Source organism: Equus quagga, chromosome 14 (assembly GCF_021613505.1).
Source record: "Equus quagga isolate Etosha38 chromosome 14, UCLA_HA_Equagga_1.0, whole genome shotgun sequence".
NCBI lineage: Eukaryota > Metazoa > Chordata > Mammalia > Perissodactyla > Equidae > Equus > Equus quagga.
Window position 1 is genome coordinate 93,420,690 of NC_060280.1, and position 24,363 is coordinate 93,445,052.

The following is a 24,363-nucleotide window of genomic DNA, read 5'->3' on the forward strand; positions in this document are numbered from 1 at the left end:
AAGAGCAACGCACTGGTGTTCTGACAGATGGCAAAGCCTTCTTTAGCAGAGCGAGAATTTCTGGAATTTCTCGAAATTCTGCCAACGGTAGTTTCTCAGGATGGTCACCGAGGGGGCGAGGGTTTTTCTGTTTTGTTTTACGACAGTTTAGGGAGGCCCTGAAATTCATGCCCGTCATTTATCTGTTCACCACACACAACCAATTGTAAGGAGCATTTGCAACAATTCTGCTTCCTTTTTCAGGAAAAAAAAAAAGGCTACTGCAGGATTGAACTAACCCTTCTTCTGCTTGGGAATTGCTCTCAATGTCTTTAAGAGGAATCTTGTAAAGTAAACCCCAAAATGAAGAAAAACAGTGTGATATTTCCCCCCGAGTATGACTTATTTTGAGCATCCTTCAGATTGTTCAGTAAAATAACTACCTGCATTGACGTAGGGATGGAAAACGGGAGGAGACTACTTTCAAAGTTATCTGTTGTCAGAAAAACTTGCCTTCTGGAATAAAATGACAAAAGAGCTGAATTAGCACAATTTCACACAGGAAAAGGAAAAAGGCAGTGGCGGGCACTCTAAAAAAGGTCCTATTCAGACAAAATTCCTTTCGTAAACAGGGAACCACTTAGGTTTTCTCTGTCTGTCTACTTATTTTCGCACGAGTAAACCTCTCTAGCCTGGGCACTTGACTTCTTGAAAGAGCGTTATTTTTTTTTTTAAAAGATTTTTTATTTTTTCCTTTTTCTCCCCAAAGCCCCCTGGTACATAGTTGTATATTCTTTGTTGTGGGTCCTTCTAGTTGTGGCATGTGGGACGCTGCCTCAGCGTGGTTTGATGAGCAGTGCCATGTCCGCGCCCAGGATTCGAACCAACGAAACACTGGGCCGCCTGCAGCGGAGCTGCGAACTTAACCACTCGGCCACGGGGCCAGCCCCGAAAGAGCGTTATTTTAAAAGCGTGACCGTGTCAAATATAAAATTGTGTGGGGCTGGCGTCAAATGACAGCGTGACTTGCTCAGAGATGAACTTTCGTGGATTTTGTCATTTATAGGTCATTTATATGGCTATAATCCCACTAAAGTAAAGGGCTTCAGGCCAGGAATGGGAATATAAGAAAGAAACAATTTGTTCCTTCATGCAGGAAATTTTTAAGAAGGAAAAGGCCATCCATGGACATGGTATACCCAGGTCTCCTCCTGCCTCTTCCAGAAAAATTTTATCGTTTTAGACAGAGAAGAATTGCTGAGTTAACTCTTATGTATTTTAAAAGTTTCTGTTGCCACTGGGAACGGGATTTTTCATAATTGCCTTTCTGAGTCGGTCACTGCTGGTTGACAAGAGAGGTGTGGATGTGCTTAACATCTGTCTCATATTTGGCCAACTTGCTGTACTCGGTTATTACTTCTGGCAGTTGATCTCTTGGATTTGGCAAATCTTGTCTCTTTCCTTCCAATTGTGTTTTTTTTTTTTTTTTGAGGAAGATTAGCCTTGAGCTAACATCTGCTGCCAATCCTCCTTTTTTTTTTTGCTGAGGAAGACTGGCCCTGAGCTCACATCCGTGCCCATCTTCCTCTACTTTCTATGTGGGATGCCTACCACAGCATGGCTTGCCAAGCGGTGCCATGTCCACACCCGGGATCCAAACTGGTGAACCCTGGGCTGCTGAAGCGGAACGTGCGCACTTAACCACTGCGCCACCGGGCTGGCCCCTGGGCTTCTCTCTATAGTGACCTCTCTTCTCTCTTCTGTTCCTCTTGCTTCTGGAGGGAGTCACAGAACTTTGGACCTCCGTGTCCTCGCCTTCTCTCTGGCCTGCCCCTCTGCCTCCAGGGCCTGCTTCTCCATGCCGAACACGCGTTCTCTGGGTGACCGCAACCATGCCACAGCCGGGACCACTGCTCACGTGCAGGTGACCTTCTGTTCCCATCTCTGGCCTTGCGTGTCCTCAATGTGTCATAAGCAGCAAGCCGTCCCGGGTCGCCACCCGTCTCCCTCGTTCTTTCTGCCAGAAATGTGGGGACCATCTTAAACCGCTTGCTCGCCTCCGTTCTGCGCACCACGTGAGTCATCAAGTCTTGCTGTGTTGGCTTCCTTCTCCTCCCTGTGGCCTTTCCTTCCATTGAGGCTTCATCCTGTTGTGTCATTTTGTTTTTTAACATTGGGCATTGGGAAATCCTCCTCAACACAAATTGTGTAGCCCCAGATCTTCCACTGCTTTGAGGAGGTGGGCTAAACATCTTGGCATGGTGCACACATCTGGTTTGCATCCTGACAACCCAAAGTGCATGCTGGGCATGGTGTTTCCACTCCTTTGAATGCTCTGCTCCAAGCCTATACATATTTGCTTCCCCCTCCCCTGACGGCAAACTCCTATTCATCCTTCAAAACCCAATTTGGGCATCAATTCCCCGGTGGAAACTTCCTGGGCATTTTTCTCCTCTGTCACCCCATGACTGTCTATATCAAATATCTGTGACAGGTGGTGCCATACTATAGTGTAATTATTTTAGTTACTTGCTGGTCTCTTCCTCTCTCTTCCTCTGACCCCCACCCCGACTGTGGGGTTCCTGCAGGCCAGCAACTAGCACCACAGGCCAGAGATGTCTTCCTTAGTGTTTGTTGAATGATAAGTGAGGGTAAATCTAACGTTTTAATAAAAAAAATGGAAGGTAACAATACATAAAGTGGTGACTTACCCTAAATAGAGGGCTACGTTTTTCTTGCAAGGATGTTTAATCAAGCGTGTTGTCATTGATGAAAAATACAGACGGTCCTAGAGAGAGAACCACAAAATCTTAATAATGGCAATAATAATAAACACCCGATAAAAATAATTTCCTAATGTGCAACGTTAAAAATGTAAAGGTGACATCTGAATTAGGTAGGTGGGTTGTAGCCATGTCATTTCCTTGTTTTGACACACTCTGGTTACATCAGACGTCACCCTGGGGAGAGCAGGGGGAAGGGTATTCGGGACATCTCTGTACGATTTTTGCAACTTGCTGCAAATCCATGATTATGTCAAAATAAAAAGTTAGAGATTCACAGGATAATAATTCATACTACCTCTCATTTCGTGCACCTGTCGTTTATTCGCAGCTTATTTGTTATTTGAAAGAAAGGCCAGAGGACGAAGAATTGTAAAGCTAACATGTCAGCAACCAGCTACTTCAAGATGATTTAGAAATGCTGACACCACTTCTGAAGTACGCGGTGTCAATGGGAAACACATTGGAACAGATGAAACCCTCTTTACTTTGTGCATTTCAGGTGGACACGTGCAAGGAAGTTTCTGGTTGCACTATGCCATGGAAAGAAAGTAACAGTTTGCTACTCTGCACTCAAGATCTCTTATCCAGCAGAACACTGGATAAAAACTCGCCAGATGGGAGTTCTAAACCAGTGCTATCTCCTGGCTTTGTTCTGGTTACTCGATCTCTCTCAACCAGTTTGCGAAATGGGAAAGGTTAATCCCAAAAGATCCGCAGAATGGGAAACATTAATCCCATCCCTTCGAAGAGCGACAGGAAGGATAAGATAATGTTCTGTGTCTGACACAACGCTGGCACCTAAGAAATAGTAGCAAGTGTTAGTTCTGATCCCGTGATTAAAGAGAAGATGGAATGTTGAGTATGGATCCACATACCCCTTGAATACGCTGTCTGGTATGAAACACTTTTCCTGTCCTCACCGTGTGAGTACTAGAAGTAAGCAACACGAGAGACCGTCCATCAGTTTATTGAATATTCAGTGTGACCCCTGATGCCTACCAGGTTGCTGGGTTACCTGTTCTTGGTGCTTTTAGGGTTTTGGGAGCCCCGGGAAAATCTGAAGAAACTGTGGGCCCCCATCTCCCCAAAACAGACATACGTGTATACAAAAATGGAGACAGAATTCCCGGGAGCTCATAAAGGCTCATTTGCAGGGCCCAGATCAGGAACTCCCACTCCAAGATTTTTTCTCTATTTTTGGCGACAGGGGAGTGTTGGTGGCTGGGAGAATGTTGGTATAGTTTACAGCAGAAGTTGTCAATTTTGGATGTGCGCCGGAAGTCCCTGGAGGGCTTGGCACATGAGATCTCGGGGCCCCGCCTCTGAGTCTCTGATTTGCAGACCCAGGGAACTGCAATTCTAGCAAATTTCCGGGGGATGCTGATGCGGCTGGTCCAGGAACACACTTTGAGAACCAGCATGGGGAAGCCGGAGAACTGGTTATAACCAACCTTTTCAGACTGAGAGAAATCCGACTGGCAAATCTTACTGGGAGACCCTACTCTTTGCTTCCTGGCTATGTGCTTTTATACGCAAGTGTGTTTTAAATTTTGCCAGGTCTGTTTTCACGTCTATAACATAAGGTTAAGGAATCGTTACTTCATGAACCTTATAAAGATGAAATGAGGGGCCGACCCAGTGGTGCAGCGGTTAAGTGAGCACATTCTGCTTGGGCGGCCCGGGGTTTGCCGGTTCGGATCCCGGCTGCGGACATGGCACCACTTGGCACGCCATGCTGTGGCAGGCGTCCCACATAGAAAGTAAAGGAAGATGGGCACGGACGTTAGCTCAGGGCCAGTCTTCCTCAGCAAAAAGAGGAGGATTGGCAGCAGTTAGCTCAGGGCTAATCTTCCTCAAAAAAAAAAAAAAGATGAAATGAGATCATGCACAGGAAGTGCAAGTTCTTGATTTCATCAGCAGAGGGGGTTCTGCTGAGTGTGACAGCTCACTCCAGGCAGGAGCTGGACTTCAGCATCTGTCTAGTCCCCACGGCACCTCACATACAGTATTTACTGATCTAACATTTACTGAAATCTAAAAATATTCTGGGTAAGAAGAGAATACGATAAATACTCTACACCCTCACGGAGCTAAAATTCTAGCGACAACAGACAAGAAAAAATTCGTCAAAAGAAAAGAATAACAAATTAGTGATTGACAGGAAAAAGTAGCTTCGGGGAGGGGGGGCCTTTACATAAGGAAATGCGCTATTTCAGTCGCGATCTGAACGATGTGGAACCAGCCACGGAGAAACCTGCAAGCAAAGCGTGCCAGGCAGAGGGAGGGTTGAGCGCCAAGTTCCCGCGTCCCCAAGGCTGGCCCGAGGTTGGCTGTTCAAGGGACGGCGTGGCTGGAACAGATTCAGCAGTGGGCAGGGGCCAGATCACCAGTTGTCAAGTCCCCAGGGGACACTTGGCAATGCCCAGAGACAGTTGTGATTGACGGTGAAGCCCGGGGAAGGAGGCGTGACTGGCATCTAGTGGGTGAAGCTGGGGATGCTGGTCAGCATCCTACAGAGAGTGATCCGGCCCCAAATGTCAGCGGCGCTGCTGAGAAATCCTGGGCCAGATCCTGGGAGAAAAGGCGGGCTGCGCAAGGAACTTGGGTTTTGCTCTGGGAAGGGGACAGACGAGATCAGATTCGTCCATCAATAACGCCCCTGGCTGCCGGGTGGGGGAGGGACAAGGAGGTGGAGGTGGCTTGAAGGGGTCGGAGTCAGGCAGGGGGAGGACTCGGTGACGGGAGAGAGGGAGGGGTCAAGTTCGATTCCCAGAAGAGGAGACTGGGGAGCCCCAAGGAGGATGGGGAGCGGAGCATCCTTCCTGGATTCTGCCCGGGTCACCGCGCAGGGACGAGCCAGCCCCCTCTGCGACCCCTGGCAGCACCCCAGCCCGGGGAGGGCAGCCCCACCGGCATAGTGGCTGAGCTCTGGCCAGCGGGCAGAGCCGCAAGGTCGCCGCCGCCGCCGCCACCATCAACAACAACAGCATCCTCTCGCTTCGAGCTGCGCCGCCGCGACTGTCCCTCAACCGCCAGGAGTCGTCGCTTCACTGTCTGGGCATGCGCACAAGCCGCCTGCGCCTGCCTCAGATCTGAGCATGCGCACCTCGTCTCCCGTGAAGCCCAAATCCGCCAGCCAGGACGTTCCCCGGAATCTGAGCATGCGCATGGCGCTCAAGTGTATACCAGGGCTGCCCACATGTCCCCAAAGTTGCGCTTGCAGCAACAGCTGCTCTCTTTAGAGGTGCTGGCGCGTGCCCACAACCCTCCCCGGGACCCGAAGGGGCCTTGAGCGTGCCAGCTGGGAGGCAGGAAGACGTGCATGCGTTGAGGGAAAAGGAGGAGCCCCGCCCCCCGCCTCCGCGCAGGCCCCGCCTTCGCTTTCTTCCAAGCTCCGCCCCCCGCAGCCTTCCGTTCCGGGCCACGCCCCCCGCGGGCACCGGGGCACGTGCCCGACGTCACGTGCGCCCCAGCCGGGCGAGCGGAGATGACGCAAGTCCTGTGCGCCGCCAGGATGGCCGGGCCATGGCGACGTGCACAGGCTACGTGCGGCTGTGGGGCGCTGCGCGGTGTTGGGCGCTTCGGCGGCCGCTGCTGGCCGCCGCCGGGGGGCGGGTCCCCTCCGCGGCCGGAGCGTGGTTGTCCAGAGGCCGGCGGACCTGCGACGCCTCGCCTCCTTGGCCGCTGTGGGGCCCATGCCCCGCGGCCGCGGGCCAGTGGCGGGGGCTCTGGGAAGCGAACAACCGCAGCGGCGGCGGCGCCTTCCCGGGTGGCGAGGACGCCTCCGAGGGCGGCGCGGAGGATGGGGCCGCGGGCGCGGGGGGCAGCGCGGGCGGCGGGGAAGGCCCGGTCATCACGGCGCTGACGCCCATGACGATCCCGGACGTGTTCCCGCACCTGCCGCTCATCGCTGTCACCCGCAACCCGGTGTTCCCGCGCTTTATCAAGATTATCGAGGTAACGAGAGCCCTGCCTTGGCCTCGGTTTCCCCGGCCGCGGGGTGGCCCGAGGGATCGCTGAGCGCCCTCATTCCTCGAACCTTCTTCAAACACGGGACTTCTCAAAGGCTGGAGTTGGAATCCTTGTCTGCTCACCATTCGCTTGGTGAACTTGAGCCAGATTCCTCCCGTTTTTGGATCCCTTAAGGGGAGTTGAATCCGATGAGTGTAGGCCCGCCCACTCAGAGCCCTAGTCTTAGAAATCCGGTGCTGGGAAGCGACAGAACAGTATTGCGGCCCAGTTCCTTCTCTCCGGGTCTTGGGAAGAGTTTGGTAACACGCTCTCCCCCAGGGCGGTCTGCCTTCTGGTTACGAGTTCTTTTGGGATCAGGATTCATCTGTTTCTTAAATATTTCTGGCCGCTTAGCACGTGCCAGGTTCTAGGTGTTAGGGATACAGCAGTAAACAAAACTGACAAAAATTCCTACCCGGAGCTTATATTCTATTGGGAAAAGTTTTCAGTTAGCAATAATCGCGCCTGGGATAAACCTCATTGGCTGCGAGGCTGCCACGGCAGGAAGCTTGAAGGTTACATTCTAGCCGTATGCAGAGGCAAGAAACAAGATTAGTAAGGAAGTTAGAATGTGTTCAAAGGCTCCAAGTAGTACAGAGAGTAGTGGAGCAAGGATGGAACAGGAGAAGGAGGAGGAAAGTGGGAGGAGGATGTTGTGAAAGGGGTGCAGGCATGTTTATTCATCCAGCGGAGTGTTCTTCACCTACCGCGTTGCAGGCACTGAGGATCCAGCAGCTAACAAGCCACACGCAGTCCCTCTGCCTAAGGAACCTAGGCTCTTGCGGAAGAGAGAGTCAGCGAGCCAAGAGCCACAAAGGGGGCGGGGTGGGGGGGGATACCAGGGTGATGTAACAGAAAGAAAGCAGCTGAGTGCGAGGGCCTTGGGTTTTTGGAGTGGAAAGGACCCAGATGTCTGCCTTCTTGCCCCCCCCCCCCCCCTTTTTTTTAAAATGCCGTGGACACTGGAGCCTGTGGAGGAGAAAGGTTATCTGTTAACTCTCTAAGCAAGGTCACACCATGAGTCAGCCTCTACATTCACCCTTTAGTCTCTCCTCTTGCACTCCAGGCTCTGCTAGATAAATCTCAAGGATCCCTTGGAAAGGGGAGGGGACAGAAGGGGCCCCGCCACCTCCTCCCGCGCTCTGCTGACTGTGTGTCTGAGCTACCCCTCCCTGATGTTGACTAGTGGTTGTTTGCAGGGTCCAGAGCCGGACCCTGTGGGTTCATATCCTGGCTCCTCCACCCCTAACTCCGTAACTTGGGGCAGGCTGTTCCCACCCCCCACCCCGGTCTCTGTTTTCTCATCTGTGCAATGGATGTAGTAACAGTACCTCATTTCTTAGAGCGGTGGTGGGAAGTCAGTGAGGTCGCGTGTGTAAAGGATTTAGCCTCATGGCTGGTCCTTAGGATGCCTCAACAGTAAGCTGCTGCTGGTTGCCATGTGGTCCGCTTCTGACGTTTCAGAGGCCTGCCCTGGAAGCCTTTTCCCGTCCTTGACCCCACCCCTAGCCGCCCTCTCCGCCCTCCCAGGCCTCCGGGGCCAGGACTGTTCGCCAGGTGTGGTGCCTGCAGTCCTGCAGAGTGGCAGGTGCCCCTTGTCCCCAGTGTCCAAGCACAGACACCGTTCTTCCCAGACATTCTGCCTGCCCGCCCAGACCCAGCCAGGAGGGCTAAAGGAGTCGCTGTGGATGGCAGGAGATGGGCATGTGGTATCCACTGTATTTCTACTGCTATCTCGTAAATAACCAACGGGGATCCTGCCAAAGGGAGGGGACAGGAGCTGAGATATAGCAGTCAGCTGTCAGCAGAGAACTGGAGATGGCTTCTGTGGGACCCTGTAAATGTTTCTGAACCTGTTAGCAAAGCTCCACTGACTCTTGATTTTGTAGTTAACACTGTGTGTGGCTAACTTGCCCCGCAGCTTCTCTTCTTACTAGTGGCGTCTGAGTACAGATCAGTGGCTCTTAATTTGTGGTGGGTCACGTACCCTCCCAACGGCTGTCGTGGACCTTCTCCCTGGGAAAATGCATCTATAGAGTCAGGAATTCCTGGACTGTGAGTTCAGAGCCCCTGTTAGGGACTGAGTTAAAACCCTGCTTCTCGACCATCAACACCACTTGGGAGCTTGTTTGAAATGCAGATTCCCAGGCCCACCCAGACCTCTTGTATGGAGAAACCGCAGGGCTGGGGCCCAGCCATCTGCTTTACAAATCCTCCAGGTAATTCTGATGCACGCTGAAGTTCAGGGCCAGGAACTTTAATCCGAGGCTCACCTGGGAATTAAGACGGGCTTGAAAGAACCCAGCTGAGGCCTAAGGACATCCGTGCATCTCCCCATCAGACATTTCCCAGCCCTCACTGCCCTTGAAATGACGTCAAGAGGATGTGTGTGATCCTGGGGGTTTTGAGGATCAATGATTAGGGTACAGATGTGACAAATATTTTCACTGGAAACTGGAGGAAGTTATGAGCCTGTGGGATGGGCCACATTCGAATTACACACATTCAGTGTTCTTCTCCTGACATCGATAAAATCAGAATGGTCTAGATTTTCGAGCCAAGACATTTCGCCACCAAAACAGCCCTTGAAATTGGACGTGAAATTAGTTTCTTGGTTCTGGCTGTGGATCTCCTTTGAGTTTTCTTCAGGAGGGGAGAAGAACTCAGGAATGCACCTGGTCAGCCCTGACTCGTTCCATTCTCCACATTGTTTTTTTTTGGTTCAAGGGTTCCCGGACCATGTTAGTGTCCTGGATCAGATTAGCATATCCCCAGAGGACACAGAAACTGCTAGAGCTGCTGTCACAATGTTGGCTAGAGAGCCAGCCCTGACGGCCTAGCAGTTAAGTTGGGTGCGCTCCTCTTCAGTGGCCTGGGTTCTGTTCCCGGGTGCGGAACCACACCACCCGTCTGTCAGTGGCCGTGCTGTGGTGGTGGCTCACATGGAAGAACCAGAAGGACCTACAACTGGGATATACAACCATGCATGGGGGCCTAGGGGAGGGGAAAAAAAGAGGGAGATTGGCAACAGAGGTTAGCTCAGGGCCAGTCTTTCCCAGGAAAAGAAAAATCAACTCAAAAACGTCACCTGTGTTTCACTTTGGGGTGGTTGTCTCGCTAGGTTAAAAACAAGAAGCTGGTTGAGCTGCTGAGAAGGAAAGTGCGTCTTGCCCAGCCGTACGCCGGCGTGTTTCTGAAGAGGGACGACAGGTAAGGGGACGTTTTCCCTCACGCCTGTGTCGAGCCGCCCTGGAGCGGAGCTCACCGCAAATCCTGCCCCGTAGGGTCGCCTGGAGCTCTGACCCTTGGCCTGAAAATCCCAGGCACAGCCTACAGGGGACAAGGCCAGAGCCGAGCCTCCGTCCTCAGTGTGGGTGCAGGCTCGGAGCGCTAGGCTTCGTGCATGGTCGGGACGTGGGGGCTAGGAGTCTCGAGGATCCCTGGGGTCAGAGCAGAGCTGGGCGGGCAGGTGTGGCGGCTCCAGATGACGATCTGTTGCCCTTCCGAGTTAGAAGGCGCCTTCTGAGCGGCTCCGTCATGGGAGGCGTGGGGTGGAATCAGAACTCCATCCGGTCCGCCCTGTCGGCCGGCTGGGCCAGGAACGGCTCCCGTGCGCAGGTCCGGGCAGCGCCCTAGGCTCCGGAGCCCCTGGGGGAGCGAGGAAGCATGCTCTGTTTCAAGCAAGGCTGCAGGGCCGTTTCTCTTCTCCTGTCCTCCCTCTTAGTTGGGGACACCCCACTGAGAGTCAGAGCGCCCGTGCTGATGTCTTTGTGTCCCTGTCTCCCAGCAACGAGTCCGACGTGGTCGAGAGCCTGGATGAGGTCTACCACACAGGGACATTTGTCCAGATCCATGAGATGCAGGACCTTGGGGACAAGCTGCGCATGATCGTCATGGGGCACAGAAGGTGCGAGGGCCTGAGAGTGTGGGACGGGGTGGAAACAGTGGCCCCAGGTGCCCCCTGGGCCCCAGCAGCCACCCACCCTTCTTGGTCAGCCCTGCAGCCTTGTGCCCACAGTGACTAGGCCAGAGCTGGAGATGGGGGCTGACACGTGTCCCCTGGACCCCTCCCTTCTCAGGGTCCCCTTGTTAAAGTGGCAGTATGGGTGGTCAGCGAGAAGTGTTTCTGTTGTGCACGTTATTCCAAAAAGCATCATAGAAACGAAGTAGCAGGTGCCCTAATGGTGCATGTCTGGGTGTCGGCCGCTCAGGTCGGGCTTCCCCCAGGGCCTGTGTCTGCGTCTGGCAGCAGCTCCTGCTGCACATTCGCTTATTAGCACTCGGTGGCTTTCTGCTCACCCAGACGCATCTCCTTGTCGGTCTGTGTGAAGGGCTTTGTCAGCCCAGGTTAATTAAGAAGAAGCCACGGGGTCAGCGGAGGGTCGAAGCTCTCGATGGAGGAACTAACCAGCTCTTCACATGTGTCCCGGGGAACGCTGGCCCCGCAAGACGCTCGCCAGGACAGTCCCGAGGTCGAATACCCACGGCAGACGTTTCAGTCACAAGCCGTTACAGTAGGAAACGTTCTGAAACGGCCTTATAGGACATGCTGGTTGGCATCTGTTGAATGTGGAGCTTTCCGTCCTTTTTCCTCCCAGAGCCTTATTCTTGTGTAGCCGGGCAGCACCCCAGAACCCATTCAGGGGACGTGGGCTGTGCCGGGAGCCGGCTCTGAGGGTCGTGTTCCCAGTGCACGGAGTCCCCTCACGTGCCTTCCTCTGTTTTGGGGAAGTGGCGCTCCTCTCTCCTGGGAGGATCCATGGCCAGAGGGAACAGAATAAGATGCTGCTCAAATGAACAGAATCCGGTGGTGGCTCCTGAGGCTCCGCCAGCCTCTGGTGCCGCAGAGAGCGAGTTGAGCTGCTTCCTGCAGCCAGGCCTTCTCGGTACCCACCTGTCCTGCCCTCCTTTCTCTGCACGTCTTGCTGATGTCCCTGGGTGCTAGTCCGCATCCCCAGGAGCTGTCAGGCCGCCTCTGAGGAAGGCATGTTATTAGTTACCACGTGACGGGAGAGCCAGTGGTGGAACACTGCTTGTTTCCACCACACCCCCGGGGCCTGGCGTCTGCCAGGGACTTGGGTGTGAGCGAGCGGAGACGCAGGCGAGGGGCCCGCCTTGGGAGCCCACCTCTGAGTGTGGGGGGGGACAGGAGCGTGGAGACGGCCCAAGTTGAATTCTGACAGTGGTGGGTGCCTTGGGGGGAAATGAACGCGGACAGGGCTGGGTGTGTGCATAGGCGGGGCTAGACCTCATGTGATGTGGCCGGGGGGGGCCTCTTCATGGAGGTGCCCTTGGATCGAGACCTGGATGACGCAAAAGAGCCGCTGGATGGCGAGTTCGAGGCCGAGGGTGGGGCAGGCAGAGTCCCCGAGACGGGCTGTGCTCGGCCATGCCGACAGCTTGCAATGGGGCCCTGGGGACTGCTGGCTTCTCTCTTATGCTTCTAATGTCTGGGCGACAGCGGGGTATCAGGGCGGGAGACAGAATGGGTGGGGTGGCTGGAGTCCGAGGCCAGAGGGGGCCGCTGATCTTGGGGTTCTGAGGAAGCAGCTGGGTCGCCAGCTCCAGGGACCTGGGCCCAGTGGGACGCGGGAGTCTCGGGGGGGCCCCTCCCGGCCTGCGCGGCTTCACCTCGCCCGCTCCGTCGGCAGGATTCACATCAACAGGCCGCTGGAGGTGGAGCTGGAGGAGGCGGAGGCAGAGAGCAAGCAGAAGGCCCGCAGGAAGGCGAAGCGGGGCAAGAAGGAGGCGGAGGACGAGGCGAGCGCCAGGCGGCAGATGGAGGTGGGAGTGGATCCCGCCACCGCCCCCGGCGAGGTGCTCATGGTGGAAGTCGAGAACGTGGTCCACGAGGACTTCCAGGTCACGGAGGAAGTGAAGGTAAGTCGGGGGCTGCCCGTGGGCTCCCCTGTCTGCGCCCCGTGTCATGGCGCTCCGGCTCTGCGGGCACAAAGCGTCCTTTCCCGCCCAGAGTCCCGGGAAGAAACTGTCATCAGAGAGTAAACGGATATGCCGGGCCCTTCCATGCTCGCGAGGGAGGCAGGCTTTGAACCCGGGTCCAGCGCCCCCACGCCCAGGGCACCTTCACTGTGACCCGCAGCTGCAAGACCAGAAAGAGCCAGGCCTCTGGCCACCTTGACCCGCAGCCCTAGGCTCTCGTGCTGGCGTCATGGCACGACGACAGCAGGGGTGGGGCACGTCCTTCCTCCCGCACTTCTGTGCAGGGTGTGGGCAGGTGACCCGTCTCCGGGGGTGGGACGAGGAGGAAAGGCAGAGCTGAGCGAAGACTCTTTGCGGGCACATGCCCGGTGGTGGTGGCTCCCTGAGGAGGATGAGAGCCGGCGTGGCCCTAGCTTCCGTCTGGTCCTGTGGTGCTGGGGTGACAAGGACTCGGGGGCAGCCTCGGTGCTCGTGGGAGGGGCACCGCAACCCGCAGTGATGTCCACCCCGGCGCTGAGAGGGCTCGGCTGCACTACTCCTGGCCCGGCAGCCATCAGTCCCCAGGGCTGCACAGGGCCCTTCAGAGCAGCGATGACCCAGAGAGCATCCCCCGGTGGTGGGGACGTTCTGTGACTGCAGCGTGAGCCCTTGTGACCTGTGGTGGCTGCGACCGAGGAGCAGAACGTCTGGTTTTGTCTAATTTTAAGTTGTTTGAGTTGAGTAGCTACCGATGGCGAGTGGCTGCTGTCCTGGCAGCACAGCCTGAGAGTGTCCTCGGGGGGCCTTGTCGTGGGGAGGGGATGGCACAGCGCACAGACGCTCGATGGAAAGATTTGGGCGCCTCGGAGTTGCGCTCGTCCTTGCTCAGCGAGTGCCATGGGCCCCGCTGGCCTGTCCTGGCTCCTTTACAAAGGCCACCTCAGGCACGCAGGGACAGACACAGTAACTGGAGACCAGGCGATAGGCTGAAAAAGCCCGGCTGCGGCGGCTGGCGGCTCTGTGTCTGCTGGTGCCCTCCTCGGGGTACGATGCGCTGGGAGCCGCTGCCTTCTGGAAACAAATGAGGTGCGGGTTTTTACGCCACGAGCTGTGCCCAGTGGTCCTGTACTGGCCTCGCGCTGGCAGGGAGCAGCAGCCAGAAGGCACGCGGTGCCCATGGCACCCCAGTGTGGGGGGCCCTGCCTCTACAGAGCCCGGAATGTGGTCCCGGAGGGGACAGGCAAGAGCCGCGGGGACTCAGGCACGTCCCCAGACAGGAGTCTGCACAGCCTGGCTGTCCCATGGCTGAGGCTGGGGTGGGGGGGGGTGTGTCGGCCATGAGGACAGTGTTTACGACAAAGGAATGAGGAGGCCTCCCCCTCTCCCACGATGGCTCATCCTGAGGTCAGGGGTGTAAGGAGCCAGGTGGGCGTTAGTTGTTGCTCTTGTCCTGGGTCCCCGTGACTGGTGGATTCGGGCTCTGCCCCTGGGCCTCTGAGGCTGTCCTTGGCCAGGACCAGGTGCGAGGGGCTCCCTGGTGCCACCGCCCCCGCTGGCCCCAGTGACCCAGCAAGGCTCCCTGCTCGCCAGGCCCTGACCGCCGAGATCGTGAAGACCATCCGGGACATCATCGCCTTGAACCCCCTCTACAGGTTGGTCTCCTGCCTCAAGGCCGGGCGGCTCTGGCTCTCTCCACGGCTGGGTGGTGGGCGCTTTCTCAGTGTCGTCCTGCTGGAAGCCTTGCCGGGCAGGCAGGCGAAGGGTGAGGCTTCCCTGCCCAGGCTCCTTGCCTCTTCCCTGCTGCCGAGCGCCTGGTCTGGCTGGAAGCCTTGGTGGTCGTCACTGGGGTAGAGGTGGGACGCTCAGGAGGGGTCAGTGCATGGCTGTCCTGGGTCCCACGTCTGGGCACGGGGCGTTCGTCTCGGGACTCCAGGACGGGGCCCCACCAGCCCTGACCCTTGTGAGGCCCGGTGCGGAGCTGGCTCTGAGCCTGAGCCCGGGGCCCCGAGAGGGCCGCCGTCCAGCCCGGCCGCTGCAGTGGGCGTCCCTCTGTCCTCGCAGGGAGTCCGTGCTGCAGATGATGCAGGCGGGTCAGCGGGTGGTGGACAACCCCATCTACCTGAGTGACATGGGCGCCGCGCTGACCGGGGCCGAGTCCCACGAGCTGCAGGACGTCCTGGAGGAGACCAATGTGAGTGGGCCCGCCCCCGCCCGCCCCGTGCTGTCTGCTCTGCGCCGGCAGCCTCCCGACCTGGCTGCTGGCCCCCGGCTCTGTTGTGGAGACCGCTGAATGTTACCACGAGTCCTTCCGTCTGCATCCAGCTCCCACATTCTTTTTTGGGGCTGCATAGTATTCCACCCGGGCTGCCCGCCATGCAGTGGGCGGTGTATTTGCACCATGGCCAGTCTTGCTGTTATGTACAGCGGCTCTGCGAGTGTCCTCGTCCACACAGCTCATAGGCCTGTGGGGGGGGGTGTCTCTGCAGCAGCGTTTCCAGAGTGGGGCTTGCAGGGCCCGTGCGTGCACGCCTGTACTGTAGTGAGGCCGAGCCAGGCCCATCTGCCCGGCGGCACCCCCGCAGCCCAGGACACCGGCCCTGACCATCCTCTCGTGCCTCCCCTTCCCTGGCAGATCCCCAAGCGGCTGTACAAGGCACTGTCTCTCCTCAAGAAGGAGTTCGAGCTGAGCAAGCTGCAGCAGCGCCTGGGGCGCGAGGTGAGTGGGCGCGACACTCAGCGTGTCCAAACTGAAAACGGCCAATCCTGGGCCGCCGGCTCCTCAGGTCCTTACCAGCCAGGTCGCTTCTCAGGTCGCTTCCTTAGTTTGTATGTTAGGGAAAAATTTCCTATCATACCTTCGCTGGGGAAAGCTGTGGGGCTGGCCTGGTGACACGAGGCAGCGTTCACAAGCACAGTGGGACCCCCGCGGGCCGGCGTGGCCTAACGTGCTGACCTGGGCCCTGAGTCATGCCTGCTGCCCGTCTCTTAGAAGGGTGCTCAGCACCCCTGGAGAAGTGTGGTGACACACTGGCACCAGGCCGGCTTTTCCCTCCTCAGGGTCAGCATTGAAGGGCGACCCCTCATCCCCGAATTTTGGTCATTTATTGCATAGCCCAGCAAGGCCGGCACTTGAGGAGGCTTGGGGTGGAAGGTGGAAGGACTCGAGGCTGTGTGCACGGGCTCTTCTGTGTCCCCACTCACCTGGGGCCGCCCGCGTGCCCTCCCGAGCCTGCTCTGACGGCAGCCGCTCGGCCCCGCAGGTGGAGGAGAAGATCAAGCAGACGCACCGCAAGTACCTCCTGCAGGAGCAGCTGAAGATCATCAAGAAGGAGCTGGGCCTGGAGAAGGAAGACAAGGACGCCATCGAGGAGAAGTTCCGCGAGCGGCTGAAGGAGCTTGTGGTGCCCAAGCACGTCATGGACGTGGTGGACGAGGAGCTGAGCAAGCTGGGCCTGCTGGACAACCACTCCTCAGAGTTCAAGTGAGCCCGCGGCGGCCGGCCCTCCGTGGCCCTGCCCCTGCCCCGCCCCGGAGCATCCCGTGACCCCGCGGGGTCTGCACGCCGACCCTGAAGGCCCGGAGGGGTCCCTTGGGCACGCTGTCGTCGTGGCGGGCGTTCTCGTGTTGCCCCCATGTCACAGATGAGGGAACCGAGGCTCAGTGAGGTTAGGGTGGCGAGCAGGGCCTCTGTGTGGGCGATGGGGACGGGGTTTGAACCCAGGGACGTCTGGCTCTAGGCCAGCGCTTCCAGCCTGGACCCGGAGGCCCTGAGCCGTCAGCCCAAGGCCGCTCCTCCCCTTGCCTCCCTCTCGCCGCTCTGAGTGAGCCAGGAAGTGAGCGGTCCTCCTGTGTCCCACCCTCGCCTGGCGGTCATTGTCCCCACCCCCCGGCCGCGAGTCGGGTGCTGCCCGGGGTCTGGGATTCTCTGGCTCTGCGTGCGGCCCAGGGCCCGGGCACTGTGCCGGGACAGCGCGTGGGCTGGGCAGGGCGTGGGACAGCCCCTCTGAGGGGACCCGAGCGGGCCCTGAGTGCCTGCGGCCAGGCCCCCTCCTGGCTCAGGGGGTGCAGGAGGCCGGTCTCCTTCCACAAGGACTCTGGGGGACACTGCTTCATCCAGACACTGCTGGCGTCTGTGCCAAAGACCCCCCGACATCTCGCCCTCGGGCAGCGAGCGAGCTTCTTGCTATGGTCACAAATGACCGTCGACTCAGTGCCCTGAACCGGCGCAGGCTAACCTTGCGGGCTGGCGGCAGAAGCCTTAGTCAGGCGGGCGGCGGGGCGGGTCCCCGTGGAGGCTCTGAGGGCGCCCGTTCTTGGCCTTGTCCTGCTTGTGGAAGCGTTCATGGCTCGGGGCCCCTCCCTCCGTCCTCAGAGCGCAGCGCTCCAGCCTCTGTGTGCCTTGTCACACCTTCTCTGGCACCGTTCCTGCCTCTCTCTCGTGAGGACCCTTGTGAGGGGAGGGGGCTCTCTGAGGCCAGGGCGGCTGCCGTCCCTGGTGCACAGCTCCAGCCCGGGCATCGTTCTCCTGGTGGTGCTGACCTGCCCCCGTCCAGGCCTCAGTTTCCCCACCTGCCCCGGGGCGGGTGTCTCCCCTCTTCTAGCCCCGCCCTGTCCTTGGTGTGGGGCCGCTCTGAGCCGTCCCCATGCTCGCCAGCTCTGGTCCGGGAAGCAGACCTCGCACCTGTGCGAGGAACCGGGCCAAGTCCTCCCGTGTGGCTGGGCCAGGACGGCTTCTCAGAGTGGTTAGCAGCCCCGCCGGCCGAGCTGCCCTCGGCGTGGCCCCCGCGTCAGGCGCGGAGGGGACCGGATGTGGATCTGCGTGCCCCGTGCTGCTGGGTCCCGCCTACCCACTGTGGTCTGTCCTCCGGCAGCGTCACCCGCAACTATCTGGACTGGCTGACGTCCATCCCGTGGGGCAAGTACAGCGACGAGAACCTGGACCTGGCCCGGGCCCAGGCGGTGCTGGAGGAGGACCACTATGGGATGGAAGACGTCAAGAAGCGCATCCTGGTGAGGCCCTGCACCCTCCCCCCGGGGAGGCCCTGCACCCCCCCGGGGAGGCCCTGCACCCCACTGGGGTCTGGCCTGATCCTCCCTTGGGCACGCATGTCCCGGGCACCCGGTCCTTGCATCCCAGGTGGGCAGGCGCTGACAGGCGGGGTCCGTCGTGGTCTGAACCTCCGCGGGGGTGGCGGGCACCTCAGAGCCTGGGGCCCAGGATTCCCTGTGCTGTGGGGAGACCCAGAAGAGCCCCCTGGGAATCTGTAGGTCTGGGGCCACGAGGGAGCGGGCTTGCCATAGCGAGGCTGGCGGGGTCAGCAGGGTGAAGGATGGTGGGGGGTGGAGGCCTCTAGAGGGACCGGCTGGCTTTGGAGCGGCTGGGAAGTGTCAGGGGCAGCCCGTGTGCCCGGGCCAGCCTGCTCTGCTCCGAGGAGCTCGTGGGTTTACCAGGGGGATAAAGATCGTGCTGGACACAGCACGAGACAAGGGCTGAGACCGGGCCGGCGGCGGGCTGAACTGGAGAGGCTGTTGGGACCCAGGGTGTGGCAGGAAGGGCCTGCTGGGCAAGGGTGCTGCCTCATAGGCGTGGCGCCGTGGTCCCCCACACTCGACCGTCCGTCCTCGCGTTCTCCTGGCGTCTGCTCGCCCTGTTGGTGCCACAGGCTATCCCTCCCGGTGGCAGATGACCGCTCCGGTCGGGTGAGCCCCTCTGGGACAGGCCTTGTCCCTCTGGCAGCCCCCAGGAGCCTGAAAGGCGGCGTGAAGGCAGCGAGGCTGCTGCCAGGCTCCGCGCGTGGAAGGGCGCGTGCTCACAGGAGCCGGCCCTGCCCTGCCCGCAGGAGTTCATCGCTGTCAGCCAGCTCCGAGGCTCCACCCAGGGCAAGATCCTCTGCTTCTATGGGCCCCCTGGCGTGGGCAAGACCAGCATCGCCCGCTCCATTGCCCGCGCCCTGAACCGCGAGTACTTCCGCTTCAGCGTTGGGGGCATGACCGACGTGGCCGAGATCAAGGGGCACAGGTAGGCCCGGCCCCTCCCCTCGTGGCTCGTCGCAGCCCCCTGTGGGGTTTCATTCCTCCTGGGTCTGCTCCCCTCTGTGTTAGAGAGATTTCAGTGGGGGCAGCAGACTCCATTCACACTGGAGTAATTAACTGAAAAGTCCGGGCATCGATGTGACTTCAGGCCTGGCTGAGTCCAGGTGCTCAAAGAACACTGGACCAAAATCTCAGCCTCTTGACCAGCGGGAGGGCCCCTCAGCCAGGCCGTCAGTAGGTGGCTACTCCCTGCTCTCTCCTGGCAGGCCAGGCACTGTGGGCTGGGTTTCACTGTCTGGATAGGAGGTGCCAGCTAGGGGGCTGGGTCTGAGGGAGAGCTGGCAGCGACCCTGCGCCCTCTGCCTTGCCTCTGAGCTGGGGGAGGGTGGCATGTGTCTGCACTGGCGGGCGTCAGGCGGTGCGGGTGACAAGGCCCTGCAGACGGCCGGCGGCCTCCACCACGGCCATGGTGGGTGCGTCTCCCTCCTGCCCCCTGGGCTGAGCTCTGGGTCCCGGGGAGCGGGCGGCGGGTGAGGCTGCCGCCCAGCTGTGCGCTCCCGCAGGCGGACGTACGTGGGCGCCATGCCGGGCAAGATCATCCAGTGCCTGAAGAAGACGCGGACGGAGAACCCCCTGATCCTCATCGACGAGGTGCGCGGCCCTCCGTTCCCGTGGTTCCCGAGTCACCTGGGTGGCCTCGCCGCAGCCAGGCCGGCTCGGGACACCGGCCCCGCCCCCGAGGGTCCCTGCTGCCCTTGCCTAGCCCCACCCCGCGCTGGCCTCCCCGCCGAGTCCGGGGAGCAGGACGGGCGCCCACAGCCGCCTCTGCTGCCTGCAGGTGGACAAGATCGGCCGGGGCTACCAGGGGGACCCGTCGTCTGCGCTGCTCGAGCTGCTGGACCCCGAGCAGAACGCCAACTTCCTGGACCACTACCTGGACGTGCCCGTGGACCTGTCCAAGGTGCGTGTGGCGCCCGGCCCGGGCCCGCGGGCGAGGCGGCCGCCGGTGCTCACGCGTGCCGCCCGCAGGTGCTGTTCATCTGCACGGCCAACATCACCGAGACCATCCCCGAGCCCCTGCGGGACCGCATGGAGATGATCAACGTGTCGGGCTACGTGGCCCAGGAGAAGCTCGCCATCGCCGAGGTGAGACCACCCTTCCCCAGGGCGCCGTCTGTGGGGGTCCTGCTCGTGAAGCTTCCATTCACGAGGGTGACAGGCGGGATCTGCCGTGCAGTGCGGCATGAGGTCACCCAGAGAAAGTTATAAACTGTGTGTGTGTCCCCCACCCCACGTGTGGCCACCCTACGCCTGCCAGTTCTCCAGCCGTGTCCGCACTTCAGCTCAGTGCTGACCCTGAGCACGGGAAACAGCCTCGGCCGCGGGTTCAGGGCTCGCCCCGCCTCACATGCCAGGCCTCTGACCTCTGACCCACCAGCCACAAATCGGGGTTCCCACACTCCTCCTGGGGTTTGAGAATTTGCTAGAACAGACGCAGAGGGGAAGGGGCGGGGCCTCAGCCTCCCTGGGCGCCACCCCCTGTCCCTCGGGTTCCTCCACACCCCACTGTCGCAGGGCGTTGTCGGGGTTCCCTCACGTGGGCACGATCGAGTCAGTCGCTGGCCACTGGTGACGAGGTCACTCCCCAGCCCCTCTCCCCTCCCTGGGGGTCGGGTGGGGCTGAGAGCTTATCCCTCTGACCCCGGGTTGGTCCCCTGGCCGCCAGCCCCGTCCTCCAAGGGTTGCCTCGTTAGCAGGAGCTCAGGTGTGGCTGAGATTCAGGGGCTTCTTGTGACTGACAGACGCCTGTCACCCTGGGTCTGGGAAGCTCTTGCACCGGGACGTAAATCTGGCTGCAGCTCGGGGAGCAGAAAGGGGCGGCCTGCGACCACAGCGGCTTCCAGGGCCCTTGGGATCGTGAGCTCAGCCGTATAGCAGATTCACCCCGAGTGCCCCGCCCTCGTGTCTACCCCGCCTGGCCCCGAGGCGGCCCCAGGTCCCCCAGCACCTGCTGATGGGGCAGTGCTGGCTCCCCGGGCGTGTGAGCACGGACGGAGCCGGCCTAGCCGGGCCCTGGGGGTCTGGGTCTCAGACGGGCGTCGCCCCCTCCTGGTTGCGGGCGGGTCCCAGCCTGGAGTGGGCTCAGGCCTGCTCTCGGCCCGAGGGGCGGTGGAGGGGAGTCTTGTGTTTCTGACGCGGCGCCTTCTTTCTGGGGGGCAGCACATTTCTCCCTGAGCCCTTCGCAGCCGGGTGACAGGGGCTGGTCCCAGCTCAGGTGTCCCCTGGGGGCCGGGAGGGGAGGAAGAGCAGCTCTCGGCTGTGGTTATTGCTGGGGTGCCGGGACCCCCACTGCGTGCTCCATCCACCACCAGCATGGAGACCCAACTGAGAGAAGCAGGGGCGGAGCCTTGAAGGGGCCCAGGCCAACCCTGCCAGTTGGCAGATGCACTGACGCACGGGGCTCTGCCCACAGTCGGGGCTCGGCACAGTCTGTCTAGTGACGGCCGTGTGCAGAGGTCGGGCTGGGCCGTGCGGGACCGCGGAGCCTCTGACACCCTGTCGCTGTCTGCTGAGTGTGGTGGCTGCATGATCAGCCGCCACACGGGCCCTCGGTCTGTATGTGGGTGAGCCCAGGGAGGCCTTCCTGGAGGAAGCACCGTCTCAGATGCCATCTGGAGGGTGGGCGGGAGTGGCAGCCGGGCAGAGGCCTGGAGACTCGGGAGTGTGTGTTGGCGGCAGGGCAGACTCACCGTTCAGGGCCCTGGCGCCCTCCCTCGTGGCCTTGGGCCTCCTCCCCCATGAGGGCTCAGCTCAGGGGTCACCTCCTGGAGCCACTCGCCCCATGAGGGCCAGAGCTCCATGCGGGCCGGCCCTGGTCCCCTCAGGGATGGCGCTCACCCACGGGGTGCTGACGGCGCTCTCCTCCCTGCCAGCGGTACCTGGTCCCGCAGGCCCGCGCCCTGTGCGGCCTGGACGAGAGCAAGGCCCGGCTGTCGTCAGCCGTGCTGACGCTCCTCATCAAGCAGTACTGCCGGGAGAGCGGCGTGCGCAACCTGCAGAAGCAGGTGGAGAAGGTGAGCGGGGCCGGGGGCTGGGGGCGGACGGGAGTCAGTGTTTCACGGGGGCAGAGCTGCAGTTTGGGAAGATGGAAGGTTCTGGAGACGGAGGGGACGACTGCACAACCGTGTGAATGTGCTTCCTGCCGCTGAGCCGTCCACTTAAAACGGTTCAGAGGGTGACTTTGGCGGCGCGTAAGGAGGAAGGAGCTGTGGCGGCGGGTGGGCTCCTGCGCCCCGCCACGGCCAGCGCGCTGTCCCCCAGGTGCTGCGGAAGTCCGCCTACAAGATCGTGAGCGGCGAGGCCGAGTTCGTGGAGGTGACGCCCGAGAACCTGCAGGACTTCGTGGGCAAGCCTGTGTTCACGGTGGAGCGCATGTACGACGTGACGCCCCCCGGCGTGGTCATGGGGCTGGCCTGGACCGCCATGGGTGAGCTGTCCCTTCCGCGGGCCCTGGGCCAGGGGCTCGCCCTCGCTTCTGCGCCCTTCCCGGTGACGGGGTGACAGGCCACAGGATTGGGGCTGATCGAGGAAAAGATGGGGCCTCGAGGTGGCAGCACTGCCCACAGCTTTATTTGGGGGACACTTGGACAGGTGTGCGTGTGGGAGGGTCCTCCAGCACGAGCAGGGGAGGAGGGCAGGGAGCGCCGGGCAGGGGTCGGAGGGGGCGTCCGTGTCCTGAGACGTCGCTCAGCCCCACACGGGCGGTTGGAGGGCGGGGTCCTTGACAGCCCAGGGGTTGTCTTGGGCCGGCAGGGCTGGGCGCAGCTTTGTAGGTGGGCGAAGGGTGCAGGCTCCAGGTGGCAGGACGGCTGTTCTGTGGGAGGGACCTGAGCTCAGCCCTGGCCGTGCTGAGGCCCGCAGCCGAGGCTGGTGCAGGGCCATCTCTGGTCCTTCCTGTATCCTGGTCCCTGCAGGTGGAAGCTGCTCCCTGGAGAAGGTGGTGTGGGCACAGGGTGGCCAAGTCGTGACGGCTGAGGGAACGAGGGCTGGGGAAGGACCAGTGTTGCAGGCAGAGGGAACAGCAAGGGGACACCCTGAGATGGCTCAGGGTTCACCGTCTGGCCTCTCCCAGGAGGATCCACGCTGTTTGTTGAGACGTCGCTGAGGCGGCCGCGGGACAGCGACAGCAAGGGTGACAAGGACGGGAGCCTGGAGGTGACGGGCCAGCTGGGGGAGGTGATGAAGGAGAGCGCGCGCATCGCCTACACCTTTGCCAGGGCCTTCCTCATGCAGCACGACCCCTCCAACGAGTACCTGGTGACCTCGCACATCCACCTGCACGTGCCCGAGGTGAGCCCCATCCCCTCGTGGCCCCGCACATCTGGCTCCAGGCACCCCCCTGCCCGGCTGCCCCCACCCACTGCCTCTCCCCGCCCGCAGGGTGCCACCCCCAAGGACGGCCCGAGCGCTGGCTGCACCATTGTGACGGCGCTGCTCTCCCTGGCCATGGACCGGCCCGTGCGCCAGAACCTGGCCATGACCGGCGAGGTCTCCCTCACGGGCAAGATCCTGCCGGTGGGCGGCATCAAGGAGAAGACCATCGCGGTGAGCCAGCCCCCCACCCGGGGTTGCCGCAGCTCAGGACGACACATGGCTGCTGGCCCTGGGCCTCGGGAGGGAGGGTGCCGGCCCGTGACAGCCCAGCCAGAGCCACGTGGAGCTCGCTCTTAGCTGCACCTCCCTGTGGCTCTCAGCTTTGCCATGACATCAGTGAACTTTCTAGGCCTCTGCATAGGAAGACTCCCCATCTGGGCTTCTGGAGGGCAGGAGGGAGCTCCTGTTTGCCAGCTGCCCACTTGCCCGGCACTGAGGGCAGCCGAGGTGCAGAGGCTGGGCCGGCCTCATGGGCGCTGGGTGGGCCGGGAGTACAGTGGCCGGGGGCTGGGTCCCTGCCCTCTGTGTCCAGCTCCCGTCTGACCCCGTTGTTCCCATGTGGCCCTGGCTTCTGTCCCCACCCCGCCCCCCTTGTGCTCCTGCAGAGCCTGCCTGATGGGGACGTCCCCAGGCAGGCCACGGAGGGTGACAACCGGCAAGTGCCCAGCAGGAGTGGAGTCAGGCTGAGAGAAGGCAGGGGGTCCCTGAGCCGGGCTCCCGGCGCCCCCTGCACGTTGGGCAGGACACGCAGTCACTCTAGTCGAGCTGTGGTCCTCCAGCTGCACCCCGAGTCCATGCCGCGTGTCCCACCCCACCGCCGTTAGAGTCCCCCAGGGGCCGGCGCGAGCAGGTCCCCGGGCCCCCGCGGGTCGGGCTGACCGTGTCCCGTGTCCCGCAGGCCAAGCGCGCGGGGGTGACGTGCGTGGTGCTGCCGGCCGAGAACCGGAAGGACTTCTTCGACCTGGCGCCGTTCATCACCGAGGGGCTGGAGGTGCACTTCGTGGAGCACTACCGCGACATCTTCCACGTCGCCTTCCCCGCCGAGCGCGCGCCGGCCGAGGCGCTGGCCGCGGAGCGGTGACGCGGGGCCTCCACCGGGGCCGGACTCGCTACCGAATCATGATTGCGATTAAACCGATTGTAGGACTGCGATGGCGCGTGTGTGCAGCCCCCCTGTCCCGACACGACACGACACGACACG

General features: G+C 60.7%; 2 protein-coding genes and 1 non-coding gene across 3 annotated transcripts in view; 1 reads left to right on the forward strand and 2 right to left on the reverse strand.

Annotated features, from left to right (window-relative positions):
- The window catches only part of CATSPERD (cation channel sperm associated auxiliary subunit delta), a 38,168-nt gene extending 32,395 nt beyond the window's left edge, over nucleotides 1-5,773 (reverse strand). Inside the window, exons 1-4 of the mRNA XM_046685357.1 lie at nucleotides 5,676-5,773; nucleotides 3,641-3,695; nucleotides 2,691-2,767; nucleotides 423-495 (exon numbers count right to left, since the gene is read on the reverse strand). Of these exons, the coding sequence (XP_046541313.1) occupies nucleotides 423-495; nucleotides 2,691-2,767; nucleotides 3,641-3,695; nucleotides 5,676-5,755 (285 nt within the window). The 5' untranslated portion in view covers nucleotides 5,756-5,773. The remainder of the gene's footprint in view (nucleotides 1-422; nucleotides 496-2,690; nucleotides 2,768-3,640; nucleotides 3,696-5,675) is intronic.
- A 507-nt stretch (nucleotides 5,774-6,280) lies between these two features.
- Nucleotides 6,281-24,314, forward strand: LONP1 (lon peptidase 1, mitochondrial). The gene is made up of 18 exons (XM_046685349.1): nucleotides 6,281-6,722; nucleotides 9,898-9,986; nucleotides 10,564-10,683; nucleotides 12,428-12,656; nucleotides 14,286-14,347; nucleotides 14,757-14,886; nucleotides 15,328-15,411; nucleotides 15,956-16,176; nucleotides 17,567-17,705; nucleotides 18,536-18,714; nucleotides 19,292-19,379; nucleotides 19,567-19,689; nucleotides 19,758-19,874; nucleotides 21,662-21,802; nucleotides 22,050-22,215; nucleotides 22,861-23,078; nucleotides 23,169-23,333; nucleotides 24,061-24,314. The coding sequence occupies exons 1-18, from the start codon at nucleotides 6,291-6,293 to the stop codon at nucleotides 24,241-24,243; spliced, it is 2,886 nt and encodes a 961-aa protein (XP_046541305.1). The 5' UTR covers nucleotides 6,281-6,290; the 3' UTR covers nucleotides 24,244-24,314.
- Nucleotides 7,142-7,286, reverse strand: LOC124225934 (U4 spliceosomal RNA). Its single transcript, XR_006885149.1, has one exon. It is a non-coding gene; the product is annotated as a U4 spliceosomal RNA (small nuclear RNA).
- Nucleotides 24,315-24,363: the final 49 nt, after the last annotated feature.

Bases quoted from the DNA above. Each gene is read 5' to 3' on its own strand.
- LONP1 (XM_046685349.1), top strand. From the start codon at position 6,291: ATGGCGACGTGCACAGGCTACGTGCGGCTGTGGGGCGCTGCGCGGTGT. The intron at 6,723-9,897 runs GTAACGAGAGCC...TTGTCTCGCTAG, and splicing joins GCTTTATCAAGATTATCGAG to GTTAAAAACAAGAAGCTGGT. The intron at 19,690-19,757 runs GTGCGTGTGGCG...TGCCGCCCGCAG, and splicing joins TGCCCGTGGACCTGTCCAAG to GTGCTGTTCATCTGCACGGC.